This window comes from Hippoglossus stenolepis, chromosome 3 (genome assembly GCF_022539355.2).
Source record: "Hippoglossus stenolepis isolate QCI-W04-F060 chromosome 3, HSTE1.2, whole genome shotgun sequence".
Taxonomy (NCBI): domain Eukaryota; kingdom Metazoa; phylum Chordata; class Actinopteri; order Pleuronectiformes; family Pleuronectidae; genus Hippoglossus; species Hippoglossus stenolepis.
The window spans coordinates 13387506-13409953 of NC_061485.1; the positions used below are offsets into that span (position 1 = coordinate 13387506).

A 22448-nucleotide genomic window follows, 5' to 3' on the forward strand; every position below is an offset into this window, starting at 1 on the left:
CAAACCCTCTTCTTCCTCTTCATGAAAGAGATGGATGAGGTCCTTGAACTCAGGGGGCATTGATCTCTTCAAAACAAAAGATACACTAGAGAAGCACAAACAACCTTTTTTAAACTTGCTGTGTTTAAACATGGACTCTGAATATACGTTTAAGTTTGCAGTTTCAATCTGAAATAAGATTGTGAGCTTTTACTAATTAAGATTCCATATTTAAACACAGTCCTGAGGCCAAAGAACCTTTTACATACGCCCCCTCCCTCTTGAGTCTCTTCTCCCCAAAAAATCTTACAGTAATAAACTGTCATAACACCTTTCAAAACCCACCTTTGCAGAGCTGCTATCAGTATAAATATGATGCGTGTCCTTTATTTCAATGTGTGGTAATGATATGTATCTTATATTTGTCGTTATTCACCATTATCTGCTTTATTTTTTTAATCCTATGTACATAGGATTGTGTTATAAAGTGCTATAAACACCCAATGGTGTTATTATATCCCACTAATTTTCAAGAGGTAGTTTGTGTTGCTCTTCTGTATCTTTTGTTTGAAGAGATCGTTACCCTTCAAAGTCTTTTGCTCCATGTTTCCACTTAGAAACACAGGTTTTACCTTCAGGGTATTTAATTAATACAAATCCCTCACACCGAGTCCAAGTACCCATCATACCCTCTGCATTTTCAAAATGAGCATTCTATCAACTGAGGTTCTACATTTTCTGGCCCATCTATATAGTAACATTTGCAATCATTGATAAGAGCTGTTTTGTAATTCATGTAGTGTATGATATAAATATAATCCACACCAGCAGGTAATCTCTTATGGAATTTATTTTATTTACAAACAGAAGATTTTGTATAAACTGTACAATTTCTTTAACATGCTGAGACAAAAAAGGCCTTAACACAGAGGAAATGCAAAAAAAACTCTAAACTAGGGATGTGAACTTACTGTGCATATATACAACTTATAAATTATGTGATTCACTTTCTCGATATGTCTAAATTAGAGATCATTTCTATTGCTTGGAAAATGACATTAAGAGGCATGATCATCATGGATCATATAAGGAGTTAAATCATTTAAGGAGATCATCTCTTCAGGTTCTGTGCCATTTCTTTTGGCCTTGTTAATGCAGAAATGGTGGAGCTCAAGTTCAGGAAGAGGCAAATCATCTGCAGGCCATGACGATATGAAGAGTTTTGGAAAAACGACTCATTCCAACTCAGTGAAACGAGCAAACATGGCTTTGCGGACTGCGTCTTTATAAGTGTCAGAAGCAGAGAGGGTGTAGTTGGTGCCTTTGGTGCCGAGCCCGGCTCCTTTTGTTCTCAACTGTGCCTGAGAAGGGAAACAACAAACTTCAGTACTTCGTAGAGATCTATACCGTTATTGGGGATGATGGGTACTGGTTACACTTTAGGCACAACCAGGTCATTGTTGTGAATACCTCAATTGGCGCAGTGATGCCCTGTTGGTTGCGACCAAGTCCTTTTCCCTCCTTCCAGCCCATGGCCTGCAGCATTTTGTTCCCAATGTTGTCACTGTTGAGCCCGTCCTTCGTGGGCTGCTCATAATTACTGCACAGGAAAAAGGGAGTTTAGTTTTTTTCAATATAAACATAAAAAAAATTACAACTTGAGCCATGCAAGGACTGGAAACTTAAAATAAGTATTAGTACTTAAAAAAAAACAAAGTTGCTTACATGACTGGTGCCGGCTGGCTAAATTTCTTCTTTTTGGGTGCCGGTGGTTCTGGGATGCCATATTTTTCTCTCCTCTCAGCTGCTCTGTCTCTGTACTTCAGCTATTCACAAAAAGAATAAAAACATTGTGAACCATTAATTGTTGTCACTTTGAAAGAAGAAAGAAGTGACTCTCAAACAGCTAGATGAATCCATATTGAGACAAACCTCAGACTCTTTCCTCTCCAACTCTTCCAGCTCAGCTTCGGTCATTTTAGATCTGTGGAGAACCTCCAGGTTTTTCTAGAAATAACAAGTTAAAAAAAGATGAGTATCTCGTGGTTTTCCTGACTTGACACTTTTGATTCTCCCATTTCAGGTCTGACGATGAACTGCATGGTGTTACCTTGTGGAGGTCAGAGAGTTGCTGATGACGAGTTAGACTCTCTTTATTGGGAAACTGTCTCCTACAGAGCAGGCAGGCTAACTTGGACCAATCTGTCAGTTTGTCATTGACTCCGTCACCATCAGGCTCTGCTCCGCCCTCCTCTGGATCGCTGTCTCCACTGTAGGCTGCCACAAGGCCACACTGACCACACCATAGATAAACAAAGGTATGCATTAATATTGTTAACAGATATAACAACCTGGATGTAACAGAGAAGGTTTCCAATGAAACTAGAATGGCAAACTCAGATTTTGGAATGAGTGAGAGTCTCACCTTGGAAGAGTGGGCTGATTGGGATGAGCTGGTTGGTGACTCCTCCTCAGCGCTCCGTAGCACTTCTGGCATGAGTCTTTCTAGACCTCCCGCCTGCTAAAAAAATACATACATACAATCAATACATTTGCATTGGGCCTGAGGCATACATTTGCACTCTGACCTTTTTCATACATAACAATCTAGTGGATTACCTTCTTTTCAAACAGTGTGAAGCCAGCATCAGCCGCTGCGGCCTCCTTCCTCTCTTCTTGACTAATGGGATTAAAGCTGCTCCTGAAGTTCTCTTTCTGCTTGTTGAGACTTTTAGCCCACCGCTCCATGTCTTTAGCAATCTGAAATAATTAAGCAGATTTAGAAGAACAGGAAGTTATACCCTAAAGAAAAGAATTCAAATACGCTACTCAACTATTCAGAAAAATGCTACAGAGCAGAAGCAGTAGAAGGAATTATGTGCTGAGGTGGGTTTATGATAATACCTGCTGAGCAGTCTTGCTTTTGGGCTTCTCCTTTTTCTCTTTGCCTTCTTTGCCTCCTGCTGCATTATCATTTGGTCCAGCATTTGGGTCAGTTGAGGCAGGTAAGTACGTCTGCTTCTCACTGTCCCAGTACAGATACTGCTGGGTCTGAGAGTTGTAGTAATACTGAAAGGATACAAACAAATACGTACATAATCAATATGAATTTCTGACAAACTGTCACCATTATGACAGTAAACAAAGGAGTCCCACATAGCGGTTAATCACTACTTACATGTGTGTTTGGGTCATAGTAGAGGCCAGTCTGAGGATCATAATAGTAGCCAGAAGACTCATCATACTGATAGGTGGATGTATCAGGGGCAGCTGTGAATTACACAGCATAATATCATTAGCAAGACAGAAAACTTATTCTGAGTTATACCACAAGTTTAAATAGAGCCTTCCCCATTTATCAGTTGACCAATGAAAAATCTCACACACACGCCAGGCTCTAGTTTTAAGTAATAAGAGTCTAATTTATTTAAATAACAGAAGTTAAGCATCGGCAGGAGTCTCACACACACACACACACACACACACACACACACACACACACACACACACACACACACACACACACACACACACACACACACACACACACACACACACACACACACACACACACACACACACACAATGATGCCATGTACATGACATTGACCTTGGAATGATTGAGCAGATCAATTATCATCATCACACAGATCCCAGTGAAACAGAACCGGTTTTAAGTGTTCCTCATACCAGTGCTGCCTTCAGCTGTCTGTCCAGTTATTGTACAGGCTACAGCTTCAAGGCCTGAGAAATGTCCTGTATGGTGTTTGCCCTCCAGTTGCTGAGCAAGTGTCAATCCCTGCAATGAACCATATTGTTATTTTAAGACTGTTACACGATGCATTTTAAAAACTGTACTATAGTGTAAATACAGAATTAACAAACATGTGGGCGTTACCTGAACAGCAGGGTGTGACATCATGTGTTGTTGGTAGACTTGTGCACCCTGTGAGATCACTACTCCAGCTGCATTTGGAACCATCTTCACACTTGGCGCCGCTAAATGAGGAATGCAAAGCTCTTGTGAATCATTTTTCAAATGCTTAAAATCAGTGTGCGGAGAAAAATTATCATATTATTTAAAATCCAGCAGACACTATTCTGTGCTTGAGATTTATCTACTTTACTATAATGGTGTTTGGTGTTCCAAAAATCAGCGTGAAGTAATGTTAGATAATACTGGTAATCTCAGTTATGTGTCATCACAAAAAGCACAGAGAGGACTATACCCTACTAAATACTACCTGCAACATTTTCTTATTACCAACACTTAATAAATATTCAGTGACCTCTATGCGGCATTAAAGCATCTCATACCTCCTAGAATTCCATTTCCCTGTGAGGTGCTGGCTCCTGCTGCTTGCTGGTAATATGTCTGGTACTCCTATTACAAAAACAAATTTGAAATAAAATTATTTGTTTTCAAGCGATAGAGGTATCTATTTAAACAATAATCAAGTACAGGTACAACCTTGTGTCTCATTACTTATCAGTACTATAGTGGTAATTTTAATATATGCACCAATAAAGAACTTTTTTTAAGTTATCAGAAATGATACTACTCAAGCAAATTGTTTAATCTTTTTTCTTCTACTAACCTGTGACATTGGAGTGTAGCCTTCTTGCAGGTAGCTGTACTCCGACATCCCCTCTTGGCTCTGATGTGGCAGAAAAGAAATCGTGCATTATGATTCTGTGACATTAACACTAGGAGATGATTAACCAGATGCTGAAAACACAGGTCTACCTGACTTGAGGACCACTGGGCTGCAGCGATGGCGGTGCTGGCCACAGAAAAGGCACTGACACGATTCCCATCAGGTAGTAAAAGATCCCTAAAACAAACAAGAAAATAGTGTCAAAAATTACAATTTTTTTATTTTAGTGTGGATTAATCTCTCCCTTTATTCTAATATAAAACAAGCAATTTGAATAACAAATGAAAGATCTTTTTTACATAAAACTATTGGTATACTCACTTTCTAGCACTCTTGGCATAATCAACCCCAATTGTTTTTCCATCCAGTTTTAGAGGAGGCTGCAGTCCCTGTAAGATGGTTAGCAGCTGAGAAGCCTCCTGTGAAAAGAAGTGATACCAAATTTTAAGTGAAATGCAGATCAATGAGGTGGTAAGATTGGAATCCACTGCAAAGTGGTTGGTTGTTTCAGAAGTAAATTGAAAATGTAAGAGTACATTGTGACAATGGTCACTTGTGGATATTAAAGAACACTTTACCAGTGGAGAGGAAAGTTGTACAAAGGCAAAGCCTCTGTTCTGGCCCGTCTGCTTGTCCTTGATGAGGCGAATATTGTTCGATGAAAGATTAGCATATGGTGCAATGGCCGTCATGATGGCTTCCACAGTTGTGATGGCAGAAATATTCCTCAGGATGATTGCTGTACAGAACAAAAGTCTATATTTAAGAACAATTTAGCTCTGACAGAAATTGCAACATAACGTATGTAAAATAGCTATATCTTACTGTCGCCATAGAAATCTCCACTGGATTGAGTTTCAGAGACTCCGGTATTACCGCTGTTTTCACTTTCTGTTGAGAGAACGACAGAAGTAAGAGGTGCATTAACATCAACTTCGGAGCAGTGGAATTAAAGAATTGGAAATGAGATATAAAGTGATAAGTGTCAAAAATTTGTTCTAAAATGTTTACAGTATCAGTTTGACTATCTCATCAATTCCATATTTTGTGTTTTTCCCCCCCATTTTGTGTTACTGTCAGGTAGGAAGGAAAAATGCATGCTTCTTTCCCAATCTATGCACTTTGCCTACATCTGACAATGTCAACACTAAACAATCCATATCACTTGGTTTGCTAGGCCTTTGCAACTCCAAGAACACAAGCTTTGCGTTGCATCCCGGCACTGCTGCCTCAGCCTGTCAGTGGCCTCTTTATGATTAACTACTTACCAGCTTTGGCTGCTCCACACCTGAAGCACTTCAGCCTCCTCCGGAAATTGTACAGGCCACACTGCAAGTAACCGTTCACATCATTTTTATTATACACCTACTAAAGCCCTTCACAGTGCTGCCTCAGAGAGCAGCCAGTCTATATTGGTGCAGCATACCATACTTACCTCGGACACAACCTAACCTTTAGCGCTCATCCAAATGTAGGTGTAACCAAAAAAATAAGCTGACACAACTATCAATTGTAAATTAAAGACCTAATATGTGTGTGTTCGTGTAGTGGTTTGTAGCAATGTTGTGAGGATGATGTGACCATGAAACTAAAGACTTACAGTGTTGCAGAGCCAGTCTTCATACTTGTTCCTGGGGTGACTGTAGTGCATGTCCACACTTTTGCCTTGGATGGTCAGACGTTTCTGAAAGAGGAGGACAAATGTCAACCAAGTGCTCGTGGTGAGAATTCATCTCATCAAAAGAGCAAGCAGTGTCGGAAGGGAGAGAAGGGGAAGAGGGATCCCCATCAGATAGGCTTGTGTTAAAGACAGCCACATGATGTATATGTGAGCATGATGTATAGAGGGTTCTTTAGGTGTTTGGGACCCGCGTGCCCAGACTAAGCTGGAGCAGAGTGTACAATGTGACCCTAACAGACATGTATGACATGTATTGGCTTCCCACAGAAATGTAAAGGAAGAGAGTGACTTTGTTAAAAAAAAATAAAAACATCTACTGAGAGGGCTCTATCAGCAAGGAAATGATGTGTTCTTTATCTTAAATGCAAATTCCTTAAGGAGATGACCTCAATCTGACTAAAATCTGCAATTCTGTTGCTACTGCAATTATATAAACTGATCAATATACTTAAAAAAATAAATCATGTATAACCATTTATATTAGTATACACATTTTTTCTCTCTGTAACAAACAATTTTTTTTCAAAAAGATCAATAGTTTCCACACTACTTATTTAATACACTTTGGTTGCCTTTTGGGTTATTTTTCAAGATCCCCAAGATTAAAACTAGACTTGGCGATTGTGAAGCAACCTGATTGGTCTCCATCCATCGGGTAGCATCTTGCAAGTGATAAAAGTCCACGAAGGCGAAACCACGGCTTATACCTAGAGACAGCATTCAAATATAGACGGGAGGCGTGTTAGTTAAGAGTCCATGGGAATATTATTCAAAGTCTTCCACAAACTGCTTCACAACCCAGGCCCTTTTTGTACACATTGGGCCACTCCTTAGGAGTTTTACCATAGCAAGAAATCCTGTTGAATATCACTATTTGAAACACACTCATCAAAGTGTGTCTACTAACTGACTTTTTCACAACTATTATTGCTTCTGTTACTTACCTGGGAAAAGATCCACAATTAACTGAAATGAAAAGTCTGTTACGTAATTTGATCAAATTCTCTTAGTTGCTATAGGAAAATGGGTCTGAATAGAAGCAGCTTGGCCCTATGGTCAAAGACTGGGGGGAGGGAGGTTGGGGTCCGTCTTCTACATCTGGTTCTCACCTGTTTTCTTCTTCATCAGCCTGACATCCACTGGCTGGGGTCCCTCCAGCTGGTCAATGGCAAAACGAATCTAAATAACACAAAGATTGGACTGTCACGTTTTTATACTGAACCTGTCCCATTTAAAATGTCATCTGTCAGCTAACAGAGTGAATTGTTTGCAAACATACAACAAAATTAGGCACAAAAAGAGTTAAAACTTACATCATCCTCAGTGACATGAGGAGACAGACCCCAGAGCATGATTGTCTTGCTCTTCCTCTCATCCCCAGGCTCCCTTCTGTAATCCTGCTCTGGGTAGTCCCCATCCGAGTGATAACCATCTTCTGATCTATCACTGTTGCGTCGTTTACGGTCTCTTTGCTTTAAAACAAATCAAATCAATGCATCAATTACATAATAATGTCCTCGGAGAACAAAACCTCATGGTAGATTTTATAGTCAGGACATATTAAAAATAATTACCTCCGGACTGTCTCTTGATGCTCGACGGTCTCCACCACCCTCATAACGATCATTTCGTCTCTCTTCCCCCCAGCGGCGCATGTTGTGATCGCGCTCAGGATCCCTCTCTCTTCTATCACGCCATTCTGATTCATCACGGGGCTGGTCAGAGCCATATCTACCGCTACGTTCTGTCCGACTAATCCTATTAGGGACAGCATAGAATGGAAAAGTAAAACATCAGCACAACATTGTATTTGTAAAAAAAAGTGATCCAAGAAAATACTACTACGTCATCAAGCTCAACTACGCCCTACTTGATTAACATTGCACATAAATAAACCTGTCTCAAATATTTGTATTTACATTTATTGATTTTGGTAATGCATATGTGGATAAAAGGCATCTTGGACATTTATACTGCTTTTTAACTGACACCAACATATCAGTCGATCTTGATTCTTCTGCCTGAGCTACAAAGTAGCCACTGATTTGTAGTTTTATTCTAACTCTTAGTATTTAAACTTTTCAAATATGATGCTTATGTCTGGAAATGTGCTTTCAAGATAGAGGTAGCCACTTGCATAAGAAATGTCCCATCAGGCCTCAGCATTTCTTTGAATGTGATGGATCAAATTTGACTTTACCGAAAAACGTCAAATCATCGACATGAAGGATCACTGCAATCATTAGTAACAGGTTGGAATTAAAATGTTCGTTTTCTGTAGGATCCTACATGATTTGCATATTCGCAGTTTAACCATTCATGTAATACAAACGTTAACTGGACCTTAATTGGTTTCCGATTATTAAGATTACAGACATTTAGAATCCATCGCAGGACGGGTAGTTGAGCTGTATTTGTGGCTAACCACACCTAGCATGGCGACAGGCGCTGGAGCAGCTACTCACCTTTTATCGGCTCCCATTTTCCACTCAGCTTCAGCAGTCACACGACCTGTAGAAATAAATACTGCAGTTTACAATACAAACACCATGTTTTAACAGTAACAACTTCAAACACACGACACAAACCTCTTACACTCGAACCATCTAGTTATAATGCGCACGACTGGACGGCTGTACAAACATGGACACGGTCTAACCTCGGCTAAAAGACGCCAAATCCAATGGCACAAACGAAAAGTGTTTCTGTTTCTGCTGTGAGCGCGCAGTAACTCACCAGTGTCGGTTGTTCACAGTGTTGTTGGTCACTTTTAATGTTTCAAAACGATACTGGAAGGTTTAGAGACAGTGAAATTCATCTCACGTTCAAGGACTTTCGACAACACTGAAACGGCACCTTCTTCGTCCCAACATGCATTGCTGCATAACCCGGTGCATCGTGGGAAACATCCCGCCCCGAGTTTGCCTCACGGGCAGGAATTGGAAAAAAGGTCTTTTATGTTGACATTACGAGTAATATTTGGATAAAATAATAAAAAGATGGCTTTTTGGGTTCACAAATGATTACTGCTGTCTACCATCGATAGAGAACGACGCCATGTTACTCGATTACTGTTTAGATGGTCCTGACATTCCAAACTGAGGGCAAATAAATACAATCCGCCATTTTACTGTGCACATCGTCATGTATCTTGCCATGTTTGCACTGTGACTTGTGTAATTCAGTATTTGAACTATGGGGTTTAACTTGTTCATGTGTCACCTTTAAATGGTTGTCTGAATTCCTTTCAGTCAATCCAGATGTTTAATCAACAAAATGATAAAATTGTCATTGCTTAAGTTAATGTAACCTGCTTATATTATCCATTTATATCTATTTCATATGATGTGAATACTGGAATGATTGACTTGGTTCTACCTTTTCAATAATTTGCAGAGCTACAATCTGGAATATTCTGCCTCGTCTCTATGTAGCACACTGATGTGTAAATATGACGTCCTCTCCTCATTTCTGTTAGATATGGAGCATATTAAAATGGTATCGTGGTGGCTATTTGTACAAAGGATGTTTCTGTCAAAATAAACTTAACAAAAAAGCCACTGAGACACCAGTCTAGTTGGGTTGTACTCAGGCAATTAAAGAAGTCCATTGTCCACGCTGAATGATTTAGCCGCAGGGGAGGGCGAACAGGGACCGGGAATTATTTTCTGGCTAGCTAAGCTAACCATAGCTAGATCAACAAAATAAAACACGAAATATAACATATACTTAATAGACTGATTGATGCATTTGAAAATATGCTTTTGATTTTCTTTATCCAGAGTGTTAGTATGGCTGGTTGCAATCATTTCAGACTTACGGTTGACATGTTCATAAAGATGCTGCAGGAAGTGTTCTTGAGGATGAGGAAAATGAGAAGGTAATTCTTGGTCTTGATTCTGAGTCTGAAATCTCTGATGCTGAGGACCTAGAATTATGTTCTACAGGATCAAGCGTTGTGGATGTATTTTTGAATCCAGCTCTCCTAAATTAAGAAGGCTCCTTTGATGTCAAAGAAGACTCATCAAAGGAATATAGTGAAGAAACACCCAGCCATGCATGAAATAACAGGGGCTTGCATAGCTTGTGTATCAAATGGTTAACATATTTAGTGTAATCACCTGAACAACTAAACTCAACAGTGCAGTAAATCGAGGAAAAGACCATAATGGCACACAAGATGAATAACCAGCAGCTGATACATTTTCTGCTGTACCTTGCAGAACTTCTATTCTGGAGTAATTGGAAATGGTTGTGGCAAAATGGCTCAACAGCGCCCCCTAAAATGCAGCAATTCTGTCTGGTTTAACCGATCTTCACGAAATTCGGTACACACGTGTATCATGACCGGACGGGGAAAAAGGCCCACCACCAATTTGATTAACTCTACAGGAAGCCGGCCATTTTGGATTTAGTGGCCATTTTGGCCATTTTACACTAGAGGTGTGCATCTTCAGTGGCCTCACGATTCGATTACGATTCATCAGTCAACGATTCAATAATCTGCGGGAAGAACTTCTGCCTGCAGGAGTGTGTGTGTGTGTGTGTGTGTGTGTGTGTGTGTGTGTGTGTGTGTGTGTGTGCTCGTCTCTGTTACTCTTCACACAAACTGATAATCACATATATTTAGTTATTAAACGATGATGCCGGATCATGACTCCAGATCATTCCGCTCACTTTAACACTGAAGTCCTGGCAAAAAGCCACTGAGGCACCAGTCTAGTTGGGTTGTACTCAGGCAATTAAAGAAGTCCACGCTGAATTCACGGTTGGGTAGATTTATTTTGCTGTTCAAACAGAAAGATAAACATGTGCTTCTCCTCATTCTCTGGTAAAAAAAAACAAAAAACATTTCCCTACCTGGTGCTCCCCCTCATTAACACACCAGCTACCTTTAATGTGAGTCCTACCTGGTCTAGTGTGTAGTGCCCCCTAGTGTCTAAAAATATAAATGCAAAAATAACAAATAATAATCACAATATATTAAAACTAACGAAATAGCTCCTACAGGTATGAAGGGCTGTGATGATTCCACAGTAAAAGAATCATCCTTTAAGTCTTGCATATTAATGCATTACTTACAATACTACATGGTTAGATAAATATTGTGCAATAAGTTTAAAAGAATGGTGTGAAGTCTGTGCACAATGTATGTTTTATTCATATGGTGTTAACCCTGTGTACAATCTGTACAACAGAGCACGGTTGATGTCCAGCTCTTGTTTGTTTTTAAGATGCTGCACGTGTATATCTTTCCTTATTATTTCGCTGTATCTCTTATGTTTTCCTTTGCATCTTTGTTTTGTTTGAGTGTATATAGCAAGACTGAGAACTAGATTCTAGAAACATATTTCACAGTATGTATCACCGCTTACGTAGAATACAATAAAGATTTGCTGCATTGGGGAACACGGTTATTGTTTAGCATTTATTACAGTATTTAAATCCCAAAACATCACCAAACATTTTACTGTACAAGCATGGTTCCTTAATAAAGATGACACCACAATAACTTGTTTAACATGGCACACAAGAATGTTCCTCTTTCATAAATCTCTGATGTGGTAATGGTGATAGTGTATACAACACAGACGGTCAACAAATTGTGCTGATACCAGATCCATAACTGAGCCTCATGATGTTTTTAAAACCAATACTAATGGGAGTTATTTTTCATTTTTGTAACATTGATCAATGTTTGAATTGCTGACACCAAAGACTGGCCCATATCTTCTATACAAATGCATCATGAGATAAAAACAACACAAAACTCAAGCCATTTAATATAAAAAATGGTCCACGGGGCCCCAGAAAAGGAGGTGGAATCCATATCACTTAATCCAAAGACTCAGGGTGAAGGGTGAGATGGGGGCGGGGGGAGGTAGCCTCAAGATGTTATGGGTTTCCATGATGAGGTCTAGGTCAAAGTCTCTCCTTTTGTCACCTGGAATGAGACACACATTTAAATGATGTTAAATCACTTCGAGATCAATCTAGTTAAAAATCAAAACAAGCCATGAGATTGTTCGAATTCCAATGCAGGACACTTACTCTCGCCTCAATGTATTCAATCCTCCTCTCCAACGCTGTCAGCTTCTCATTAAGAGTGGCCAGACGGGATCGACACGACATATCTGATGGAACCAAAGTTGCATTTATTATTAGTTGTGACATATCCGTGGAGCAGCATGTCTGCACTGTCAATAACAAAGGACAACATCACTGCTGGTAACTCGCACGAGTGACTCTGCAGCTGCGGGTATAAACACATTTGACAGCAGAGCAGGCTAGCGTTAGCAGTGGCTAAGACTGGCGTTAGCTTTCACATTACTCGACTGTAGAAGCTGTTTGACTCGACTTTGACGTTTGGCAGGCAGCTAATATATCTTCAATCAAAGTATAATGCACCTCAACACCAAACCGTCGGAGTATTTGTACGAGAAAACAAGCCCGCAGCTAATGATAAAGCTAACTGCTAACTGGGAGTGGCCATTGACAAACATCAACACCGGCGCTAGCCACAGCAGGAAGGCTAGCTCCAGCAGCTAGCTTGCTACACAAATTCCCACGGAACTAAGCGTGTATTCCGCGGAACTGGTCGCTGGGAGCTCACCGAAGGAATTCAGAAAGTCGGCGATTTTTTTGATACTGCTCGTGATCACTTCTATGTACTCTCGGTTGGCCCAGTCCTGGTGAATCTCTCTCTGCACTGGGTCCTCCTGGCCGGCCATGTTGGACGAGTCGCGATACGGCGTAGCGTTCATTCCGGGATAGATGGCTGCGCACGACCAGGCAGGATGGCGCAGACAAGACGAGTGTGTATGTTTCACGAGCAGAAAGCCTCATGTAGGAGCTAGAATATAGAAAAAAGAAGATATGTATTAATTTTGTTACACATTTAATATCGTTTTTGGCAAAGAAAACGTCATCTATAAATGCAAATATACCAATAAAGGACCCTGTTTTTTAAATTTTTTCCTGAAAGACGTTGAACAATATGTGAATCTTATTTCCAAATCATCAAACAAAAAAGCTGTTAAGACTCCTGTTCCTCTTTTAAAATGGAAAATAAAAACAAATATTGTATGGTGCAGGCGAGACAACTGTAAATGTTTCAATAGATAGCCTCATGTAGTGTTAGAATATAGCACAAGCTATTTTTCAATTATATATTTTGCGTATTGCCCTCATTACATTTGAAGTCACGCCACACCTAAGCTTCAATTTACGTTAAATAATCAATGCTCGTAACCCAAGTCAGCAGAAGGCCTTATTGGCAGCATCCCACAGTTTATCTTTTTAGGATAGAAAGAACTCGTAGTCCTACTTTAATCTGAGTTAAGTAACTTGTAACACACATATATATATAAATACATCTTGCGGAGGTGAACATTCATGTTTAACACCCACCGGGTTGGTTCTAAATGTCAAAGTTACCCTGGTTAACTTCCCTGTAACGACGGTTGCCAAGCAACAAGATCTCAGATGTTACTGTTTCAGATTTTGTTCACTTAAACTTCACCTACATTTTCCAGAGAGTCAAAAATGTTGTGATGTGTTTGTGTTCAGTGAACAGACATGACGGCAGCAGTTTATATGACAGGAAATGTTTATTTTGTCAAGCAATATGGAAAATGATGATATGAGTTATACACAGTGGGTGAGTCAGGCTTTTACATCTACATCAGAAACTCCCCTCACAAAAAGGCTTAAAGGAGTGTCTTCATTAAGTAAACAGGCTTAACAACCACAGTGCACTGGAAACACTCATATCACATTTTTAATAGGGTTTATCTACTTGACCCTCTGGAGCAGCTCTTTAATATCGGCCTCGATATCGATGGTAGGGAAATTTCTGCTGTAGCGCTTGTAGGGCTCTCCATCTGGGCCGACCAGGAACTTCTCAAAGTTCCAGGAAACATCGTTCCTACACACTGGACTCCAGATGATGAACTTTGGGTCACTCATGAGAGCCATTGAATCATCACTAGGAAATGGCAGGCTGTTCTTCAGGTAGACAAACAAGGGGTGCGCATCCTTTCCATTCACATCCACCTTCTCGAGGAGCTGGAACTTTGGTTCAAAGCCATTTCCAGGACGGATGTACTTCAGACAATTCAGGATTTCTTCATTCTTGCAGTTCTCCTGTTGTAAAAAAAAAAAAAGACACTGACTTAAAATCAATGAAGAGCCGATGGACAGTGTGACGTTGAGCTTCAAGATGATTTTATTCAAATGAAAATAATGAGGCCAGTGTTGTACTCAATTTTGAATAACTTTTGCTTTACTTAGAGTATAGTGTATTTTTATGTACTTCACTTCAGACAATTACTGTATTTTACACAATTAGACTTCTGAGTGCAAAAACTATGAAATAATTATAACATATAAAGGCAAAAGAATAGAATACTATACTAGAATATATTAAGTTTTTATCATTAGCTCCACTTCTACCAAATACAACAGTATAGTTCTACTTTACCCATAACACATTTGCCACAACAACACTGATATGAGCCACTCTAATGCATATCAATACTTAACACTGAATGCTCTTAAGTAGCCAACATTGTGTAGATGATAATAACCCTAAAATAATAAAAAAATATACATGTAGTGACAAATCAGACATTTCATTGCAATGTTGCATTCAAATTTTGTGATATTGTACCTTTTTACTTGAGGATGGATGTAAATACTTCTTTCAAAACTAAAGCTTGTACTGACACCTCCTTAAATTCAGCATTCATGAACAGTATTAGCTTCTGCTCGATAGTCTGATGGTGAGAAGCACAAAGGCCTTGGAGTCCTAAACATATCTGATCACATTGTAAATATATAGGATTATATAAATCTGAATAATACCCTCACATGGGGCCACATGACTTGCCTGATGTCCAAACTGATTGCAGGGAACACCCAGAACAACGAGACCCATGGAGGAATACCGAGAGTGCAGCTCGTTCATCTGAGTGAAGTCCCTGGTTGTTGTTCCTCAGAGAGACGCCACATTTTCCACGAGAACAACTTTCCCCTTCAGTGCAGCGAAACTGAAGGGTTCTCCACACAGCAGCTTGGCTGTCAGCTCATAAAACCTCCTCACGTTTCCAGCCATTCTTCTGAGATTCTTCTGGTTTCCGGGTGAATTTAACAAAGGAGACTTCAGGAAATACACTTTTTTTTATTCAGGCGGTCCAAAGTCAACTAGCCCAGCCTTCACCTTCTTCAGGGGGCGGTGCATCACGTTTTTGTTTTTTTCAATTGCTAAATACAAATTCAACAGACAAAACATTTACAATAACAAATGTATAACAATGTAAGATTGCGTCAATTTAATGAAAAATTACATTAACATGCACAACCACAAACATTTAAAGAGTCAAATTCATAAAAAAAAAGTAAATAAATACAATTAATATGTGAATTAAATCTAATGTATCTTCTGTCTGGAAACTAAGTGATAATGCTGACAAATATTCATATTACAGTAGGACTTTCCCGGTTTTATCAGTTTCAAAGGATCTAAATAAAATGACAATTCTTTCAAAACTCATAAGTGAGACACCTTAAAAGGATTTATCGCTTAAAAAATAAATAAAATAAAAATGGATGAATATCATGTTCTCCATTTTGAGACCAAATCTAATGTTACTAAAGGTTAAAGCTGGAAAAAACAGTAGTTGTTTAATACCAAATTGTGAATATCCTTCCAAAACAAAGTAGAGAGATTATAAGAGAGCATTGAATGTTCTAATGTTTGTATTTTAATTTATTTTGTACGTTTTACAGAATGCACATTCATTACAACCATTGTTGAACCAGAGTCTCAAAAATTCGTTACAGGGAAAAACTCATTCATTGTTTCATGAAAGCTGAGATATCAGTGTGATGTGTTTTGAATGAATGAAAAGCTGTTTGATGTTTGATAATATATCTTGGTAAGAATTAATAAGAGGAAAAAAATGGTGATTGGGGGGGGGGGGCTGCACTGCTCAGTGTTACACCAGGACTGTGTTCTTGCTTTGGGTCACCAGGGGTCAGCATTGCACGCTGGGCAGACTGTTGCTGTCACAGGTGTGGGGGGGAGAGATCCAGCTCCTTCGATGGCGTTTAAACAACAGAACATACGGTCACGATCGGTGTTGTTTGGTCACGTTCACACATGCATGGCTCATTTTGAAGGATGATCACCTCCCTCGGACTTCGCTGCCTCGGCTTTATGGAGCGGTTTAGCGAGAGGAGCTGCTGCGCTGCGCTCTCGGATGCGCAGTGCGCTTTGCTGCTGGCTGCTGGTGCTGCAGTGTAAACAACACTGACACCGGCCAGTGTCTGCAGCGCCGATGCGAGAAGAGATTCATCCCATCCAGACGAGTCCAGAATCAGAGACGACCTCTTAGTTTCAACGAGCATATTCTTTAATTATGAGCAACCTGCGCTCTTTTTCTCTGTGCGTAACGACGTCTCCAGGACTGGAACTGGCCTGAGCGCTCCTCGAGGATTGTCTTTTTTGTTTTTAAATCAAACTTGATCTGTCGCTTCGGAGCGTCCAGCGTTTCATTCAGTCGTTTTGGGATTAATTACATGGACTTTGAGGAAGGACCGACTCCTTTCTTCCAATGACCGACGACCAGGAAACCTCAGACTCCGAGGACACCGCTGCGTCCGGGAGCGCGACCTTGCCGCCGCATCTCCGGCCGCAGAGCGAGCGCCTCCAATGCCACAAGAGCAGCGTGTGCTCCCGCTCCTACTTCGTGGTGGTGATGGTGTTTTTCCACGTTTACATCATTAACGTCATCGCACTGCTGTTTTACGTGCACTACATCAGCGGGCAGGACGACGCGAGCCCGAGTCGTGACGCCCCCAGCAGCGACCATCGCCACCAGCAGCCGCAGCAGCAGCAGCAGCAGCAACGCACCGAGTCCCGACGTCCGCCATCAAAAGCTGAGTTTCTGCGTGATGTGTCCCTCACTAGGATCGAGGGGATCAGGGTGAGTGATGTGAGGATGCATCATCACCACAATTTCATCTGACACCCACACACACACACACACAGTCACCCGTGTGGTTTCTCTCTCAGGTGGGACATGTCCAGACTGTGTCACTGGTGCCAGGCAAAGTGCACGAAATGCGGACCCTGAGTCTGAAACCTCTGCTGTTTGGTAAGGGCCATAATACCCATGTGCTGCTCACCCACATCAGCCTCTAGTGGCCAAACAAGTTCCTTCATCTGGTGAGAGCAGAATCATCACTCACTTTACCTCTTCCTTATTTTCATCTTCATCACTACCTATCTATAAACCCCAAAACACAAAGCCTATAGACGTGCGTGTGTGTTTGTTAAAATCAATTAAAGCTATAGGAAACAGACCAATAAGTCCCGAGGCATCTCCTCCCCCTGCTCTGCACATGTGACCCAGTTAAGTGCTTATAGCTGAGAGCAGAGATACATCTATGCCTGGGAAACACACTTAGCCATGCATCATCCTCCAGCATGCACTCCTTATGTGCACAAGAGTAATGATCATGTGCAAAAATGAAGCGGAAACTTTATAATGTATTAGGTTTCTGCAAGAGCTGCAACTGATTATCCTCGTCAGGCCAGCAGTTCATTGCTTATATTGGTTAATGATTAATCTGGTGATGATATTATCTACAAAACCTCAGGAACAATGGAAAATGTTCATCACAATCTCTCACATGCAGCAATCATAGACTGTAAACAAAGATGGACAACATGTCACCACTCACTCCCACTATCCAAAAATGAAGCCAAAATATCCCAGATACGAACGCTGCCATCTTGCATTATTTGATTCCATAAAAACGGGGAGAAACTTCACGATTGTCAGCTGAGTCTGACTTGCTATTCGTCAAGCACATGTATCGGCAACCCCTTGTCCATCCCCCGATTGCTACTTCCCAGGCTCTGGCTCGGAATTATGTCATCGGTACAAAATAGCAACGTTCATATCTTGGATATTTTGGCTTAACTTCTGGATAGTGGGAGGAGGTGAAGACGTGTCATCCATCTTTATATAACCCATGTATGATATGATCTCTATTGACAGGAGCTTCACTATGCTATCATGTTAGACAAAGTGAAGCAGCAAATTCCCCAAGTGGAAAAGTTTAAATCAGGAAAAGATATTTCTGCCTGAAATATGATAAAATGAGTAATTTGATCTCAAATTAGTTCTTATTAGTTTGCTCTTATCAGTTTAAGGCTGCACAAAACTAGACTAATTTAACTAAACAAAATATAACATTGGTCCAATACAATATAGCAGGTTCGCAAAGTAGAAAAAAAGTAAACAGGTGGGATAAAAGTGTTGAAATCAAACAACCCTGTTGCCCCATGAGCGTTTCCTCTGTGGCTTTATCTCAGCTTGTCTCTGTTTATTTCTGCAGAGATCCCTGGGTTCCTGTCAGACGACGAGTGCCGTGTCGTGATGCAGCTGGCTCAGCTGAAGGGTCTGATGGAAAGTCAGCTGATGGTGCAGGATGGTCAGGAAGAGCTGGACAAGGAGCTCAACCTCAGCCCAGAAGAGATCTTCAACCTTCTTGATATCAACCAGGATGGACAGTTGCAGCTCCGTGAGGTGTATGTCGGTTAATGGCTCGTTGAGGATAAAACTGAAGTGTGTGACGTGCAGAAGTTTCTCAGCTCAGAGTTGGTTAACTCATCCTGTCTTCGCTGTCATGTACCTCCAACAGATACTCACTCATTCTCGAGTCAGAGACGGGATTTGGCTCACGCCGGAGAACCTGCGGGAAATCTATGCTGGGCTCAAAGCTGACAAGGACGGTAACGGTGAGAAATCAACGTTAATCCTGAGTTTATGTTTTAAGCAACACTATATTCACTTTGCACTTTATATGTATGTGTAATACTGCGGTTGTATTTTCATCAATAAGTGATGCTCAATATATGGTTTCAGCATATTATCAAAGTTAATGGTTACAAACTTGATGTTCAAGGAATATTGGTTCTTTTCTTGGCCCAATAAACATGTGGCATCTATTAATTAAAACCTTTTTATTTCAGCCATTAATGTTGATTTTTTTCATCATCCAAAGCTTTAGCGAGGCATCAGAATTCCTTACATTCTCATATTTGGGGCAGGATTGCTTAGTCTGGAAGAGTTCAGGCTTCTGAGCAATGATGCCTTCCAGCGCTTCCTGCTGCAGCGAGGGGTGAAGCGGAGTCAGCTGGTGAGGAACAGCAGACACACTTGGCTGTACCAGGGCAGAGGAGCACACCAGGTCCTCCAAGACATCAAGACGAGGTTGGGAGGACACATCATTTGTTTCTGTGGTTCTGCATGTTCTTGCCTTGGCATGACCCTTAAAGGGATAGTTCACCTAAAAAATGAAAATTCACTCATAACCTACTCCCCACTATGCCGATGGAGGGGAAGGGTGAAGTGTTTGAGTCCACAAAACACTTTTTTTTAGCCTAAATGTCCGCTGTGATCCACACGTGATCCAGCTCCAGAGGAGGATATCAGAGGACCTTTAGGCTAAAAACCTGGTGTAAATTAGACAGTTATTTTGTTTACGTTTTTAAGAAACGGTCACCATTTACTTGCTTCGTTAAATTGTATTGCATTTGGCTGCAATGCTGTTTATCCCTGAAACTCCAAAAGTGTTTTGTGGACTCAAACTCTTCACCCACCCCTCCATCTACATAGTGGTGAGTAGATAATGAGTGAATTTCTGTTTTTGGGTGAACTATCCCTTCAATTATTCAGGTACATAACATAATCTCTCAGAATGATTCAGAAATCACTGTCCCAGACTTTCCCACTTTTTATATCTTTTCCTTCATCTTTCCCTTACACAGGGTGACCCGCCTCACCCGGCTCCCATCCACATTAGTGGACCTCAGTGAGCCGCTCCAGGTGGTTCGCTATGAAGAGGGCGGGCACTACCACGCCCACCATGACAGCGGTCCCGTCTATCCCGAAACCGCGTGCACGCACACGCGACTTGCGGCCAACACGTCCACCCCTTTTGAGACGTCTTGCAGGTGAGATCACTGAGCTGCACTGCGTTTTTCAATCAAAAACAAATCTGTGAATGTTCAGATAGGAATTCATCGGTCCACTGTGATTACTGAGCTGCGTAGTGACACTCCATTGTGACAGCTGGCATGTTAGTTTGTGTTACTCTACATTGTCAGTTCAGAGAAATGTGCGTGCTCGTCACTTGTTTGCAAAGTGTTTGTGTGCGTGTGTTTGTTTGCACCGTACATGTGTGTGTCAATTTAAATCTGTGTTGCACACTTAGGTACATCACAGTTCTCTTCTACCTGAACTCTGTTGAGGGGGGCGGGGAGACCGCATTCCCTGTGGCAGACAACAGGACCTATGATGAAGTGGTGCGTAATTATGTGTGGGTCTGGAGATGTGTTCAGAGAGCCCTGCAAAAGTATTGTGTACAAACTGTGCATGCCTTTCAGATCTGTGTTAGCTCCCCTTAGTTTGTCAGTGCGTGCATGGGCCTGACGTTACACACACACCGTGTCGCTGAGTCTGATCGTGTCTTTTAGTCTCTCATACAGAACGACGTGGATCTTTTGGACACCAGGAGGAATTGTGACAAGAGTAACCTGAGGGTGAAGCCCACCAAAGGGACGGCTGTGTTCTGGTACAACTACCTTTCCGATGGAAGAGGTAGGATTCCCATCACAACTGCAACAACACTGCATTTCAACAACTTCTCATTCCAATTTCACTCAGTGTCCCAACCTGTAGATGAGACACGATGGATCCACTTGCTTCTTGTTACTTCTGTTGGATCTAGTGTTCACATTGTAGCTTTGTTTAGTTGTGCTTCTGGTTGTGGGTGTAGAGGCTGCTTTCAATGGGCCTTGCAACACTGTGCAGGCAACACTCGGCTGAGAACACAAAGGATGTTGTGGCCTGAGTGTGGACGGTGAAGAATTTATTTATTTAATTTGGTCCGAGATGCTGCTGATAGTGCGACATCCAGTGGCATTGAACATCATTTATATAACCTTTAACGTGGCATTTATATGTCATGCTGACACAATTCAGGCCCAGATCAGAAGCCAACATATGAAATTATGTCAAGAATTTGTGGTTCAAGCCCATATTGGTTTTGTTAAAGATGATCAAATATACAGAATAATAAATTTAATGACTTAAACTAATAGTCCGAATACATTCAGTTGTAAATTAGGAAAACAACACATCTGTGTCAGCCATTTTAATAAACAGAAATTATATATTGGATGTTGCTAACAAAAGTTAACAGAGGTTCTTTTCATCAATAGGCTGGGTGGGCGAGCAGGATGAATACGCCCTGCATGGCGGCTGTGTGGTCACCCATGGCACTAAGTGGGTCGCCAACAAATGGATCAACATTGACCCAGATTACCAGCGGCAGGCTCGCTATCAGCGTCTGGTATCACGGCAACCGGAGGAAGAGGAGGATGATGAAGGTCTGGCTCTGAACTCGGACTTACAGAGCTCCGACATCCATCAAGACTTATAAATAGCTCATAGACCAAATTTATATATATATATTTAAAAAAATCTACCTAGCCTTCCTCAGTCCTGTGCACAATGTTTTTGGTAACATCCTCTGTGGCCAGTATGTAGAGACAAGATTTATTCAGGGAACGAAGTCACAGCAGGTTTATGCAACTGTAAAGAGATGCTTTTGGTAAAATGTTGGTCCGATATTGTTATGCTGTTATTTTTTAATCAACTGATATTTCCCATTGTAGGAATGTTGCACTAGAAACTCATAAAAGGAGTTGAGACAAAAAAAAAAAGTTCTTTTGCATGAGTTAGTTTCTTGAGGTTTTGCTGTTGCTATGAGCAAAAATTGCACTTGAAAATTGAAATGGCTCCTGTTAACATTTCAATGTCCTACCTTGTTATTGCTGTCATTACCAAAAAAGGCTCAAACACTCTCAGTGAGATGCATGTTGCCTTGTCTCTGTTCCTTGAATTCAAACATTATTTTCTGTCAGATTCCTCAAAATTAAACTAGACACTTGTTTGGATGTTTCACTGTGTTAATTTATTATTTTTTCATTTGCTGATGAACTGTAACACTCTCCCACACTGAATAAAAGAAAAGTAAGAAAATGTGTGACA

At 40.9% G+C, this 22448-nt stretch overlaps 4 protein-coding genes across 6 annotated transcripts; 1 reads left to right on the forward strand and 3 right to left on the reverse strand.

Annotated features, from left to right (window-relative positions):
• Positions 1 to 811: 811 nt before the first annotated feature.
• rbm5 (RNA binding motif protein 5) lies at positions 812 to 9214 on the reverse strand. Of its 2 annotated transcripts, none has more exons than XM_035151749.2 (25): positions 9055 to 9214; positions 8784 to 8829; positions 7893 to 8076; positions 7632 to 7790; positions 7428 to 7497; positions 6952 to 7025; positions 6238 to 6321; positions 5906 to 5966; positions 5463 to 5528; positions 5216 to 5376; positions 4959 to 5056; positions 4727 to 4814; positions 4578 to 4637; positions 4297 to 4363; positions 3878 to 3978; positions 3670 to 3778; positions 3158 to 3249; positions 2884 to 3048; positions 2599 to 2739; positions 2405 to 2497; positions 2090 to 2272; positions 1912 to 1986; positions 1705 to 1805; positions 1450 to 1579; positions 812 to 1340 (listed from the first exon to the last, which is right to left on the reverse strand). In XM_035151749.2, the coding sequence occupies exons 2-25, from the start codon at positions 8798 to 8800 to the stop codon at positions 1215 to 1217; spliced, it is 2505 nt and encodes an 834-aa protein (XP_035007640.1). In that variant the 5' UTR covers positions 8801 to 8829; positions 9055 to 9214; the 3' UTR covers positions 812 to 1214. The 2 variants fall into 2 exon arrangements, with proteins under 2 accessions (XP_035007640.1, XP_035007639.1); XM_035151748.2 differs by having other exon boundaries at positions 2405 to 2500.
• A 2518-nt stretch (positions 9215 to 11732) lies between these two features.
• On the reverse strand, positions 11733 to 13131 carry brk1 (BRICK1 subunit of SCAR/WAVE actin nucleating complex). Its single transcript, XM_035152377.2, has 3 exons — positions 12932 to 13131; positions 12370 to 12452; positions 11733 to 12262 (listed from the first exon to the last, which is right to left on the reverse strand). The coding sequence occupies exons 1-3, from the start codon at positions 13080 to 13082 to the stop codon at positions 12236 to 12238; spliced, it is 261 nt and encodes an 86-aa protein (XP_035008268.1). The 5' UTR covers positions 13083 to 13131; the 3' UTR covers positions 11733 to 12235.
• A 778-nt stretch (positions 13132 to 13909) lies between these two features.
• Positions 13910 to 15528, reverse strand: gpx1a (glutathione peroxidase 1a). The gene is made up of 2 exons (XM_035152376.2): positions 15209 to 15528; positions 13910 to 14463 (listed from the first exon to the last, which is right to left on the reverse strand). The coding sequence occupies exons 1-2, from the start codon at positions 15431 to 15433 to the stop codon at positions 14113 to 14115; spliced, it is 576 nt and encodes a 191-aa protein (XP_035008267.1). The 5' UTR covers positions 15434 to 15528; the 3' UTR covers positions 13910 to 14112.
• An 828-nt stretch (positions 15529 to 16356) lies between these two features.
• Positions 16357 to 22439, forward strand: p4htmb (prolyl 4-hydroxylase, transmembrane b). 2 transcript variants are annotated; one of them, XM_035152374.2, is made up of 9 exons: positions 16357 to 17315; positions 17396 to 17477; positions 18727 to 18917; positions 19033 to 19129; positions 19442 to 19604; positions 20162 to 20347; positions 20608 to 20698; positions 20870 to 20993; positions 21617 to 22439. In XM_035152374.2, the coding sequence occupies exons 1-9, from the start codon at positions 16935 to 16937 to the stop codon at positions 21835 to 21837; spliced, it is 1536 nt and encodes a 511-aa protein (XP_035008265.2). In that variant the 5' UTR covers positions 16357 to 16934; the 3' UTR covers positions 21838 to 22439. The 2 variants fall into 2 exon arrangements, with proteins under 2 accessions (XP_035008265.2, XP_035008266.2); XM_035152375.2 differs by having other exon boundaries at positions 16357 to 17306.
• Positions 22440 to 22448: the final 9 nt, after the last annotated feature.

Excerpts from the sequence above, each read along its gene's own strand:
- rbm5 (XM_035151748.2), bottom strand. Across the intron at positions 5,057-5,215 it reads TACAACTTTCCTCTCCACTG|GAGGCTTCTCAGCTGCTAAC; the intron begins GTAAAGTGTTCT and ends TTCTTTTCACAG. Across the intron at positions 2,740-2,883 it reads AAAGCAAGACTGCTCAGCAG|ATTGCTAAAGACATGGAGCG; the intron begins GTATTATCATAA and ends TAATTATTTCAG.
- p4htmb (XM_035152374.2), top strand. The coding sequence starts at position 16,935 with ATGACCGACGACCAGGAAACCTCAGACTCCGAGGACACCGCTGCGTCC. Across the intron at positions 17,478-18,726 it reads TCTGAAACCTCTGCTGTTTG|AGATCCCTGGGTTCCTGTCA; the intron begins GTAAGGGCCATA and ends TTATTTCTGCAG. Across the intron at positions 18,918-19,032 it reads GACAGTTGCAGCTCCGTGAG|ATACTCACTCATTCTCGAGT; the intron begins GTGTATGTCGGT and ends TACCTCCAACAG.
- brk1 (XM_035152377.2), bottom strand. The coding sequence starts at position 13,082 with ATGAACGCTACGCCGTATCGCGACTCGTCCAACATGGCCGGCCAGGAG. Across the intron at positions 12,453-12,931 it reads CGACTTTCTGAATTCCTTCG|ATATGTCGTGTCGATCCCGT; the intron begins GTGAGCTCCCAG and ends TGGTTCCATCAG. Across the intron at positions 12,263-12,369 it reads TTGAATACATTGAGGCGAGA|GTGACAAAAGGAGAGACTTT; the intron begins GTAAGTGTCCTG and ends GTCTCATTCCAG.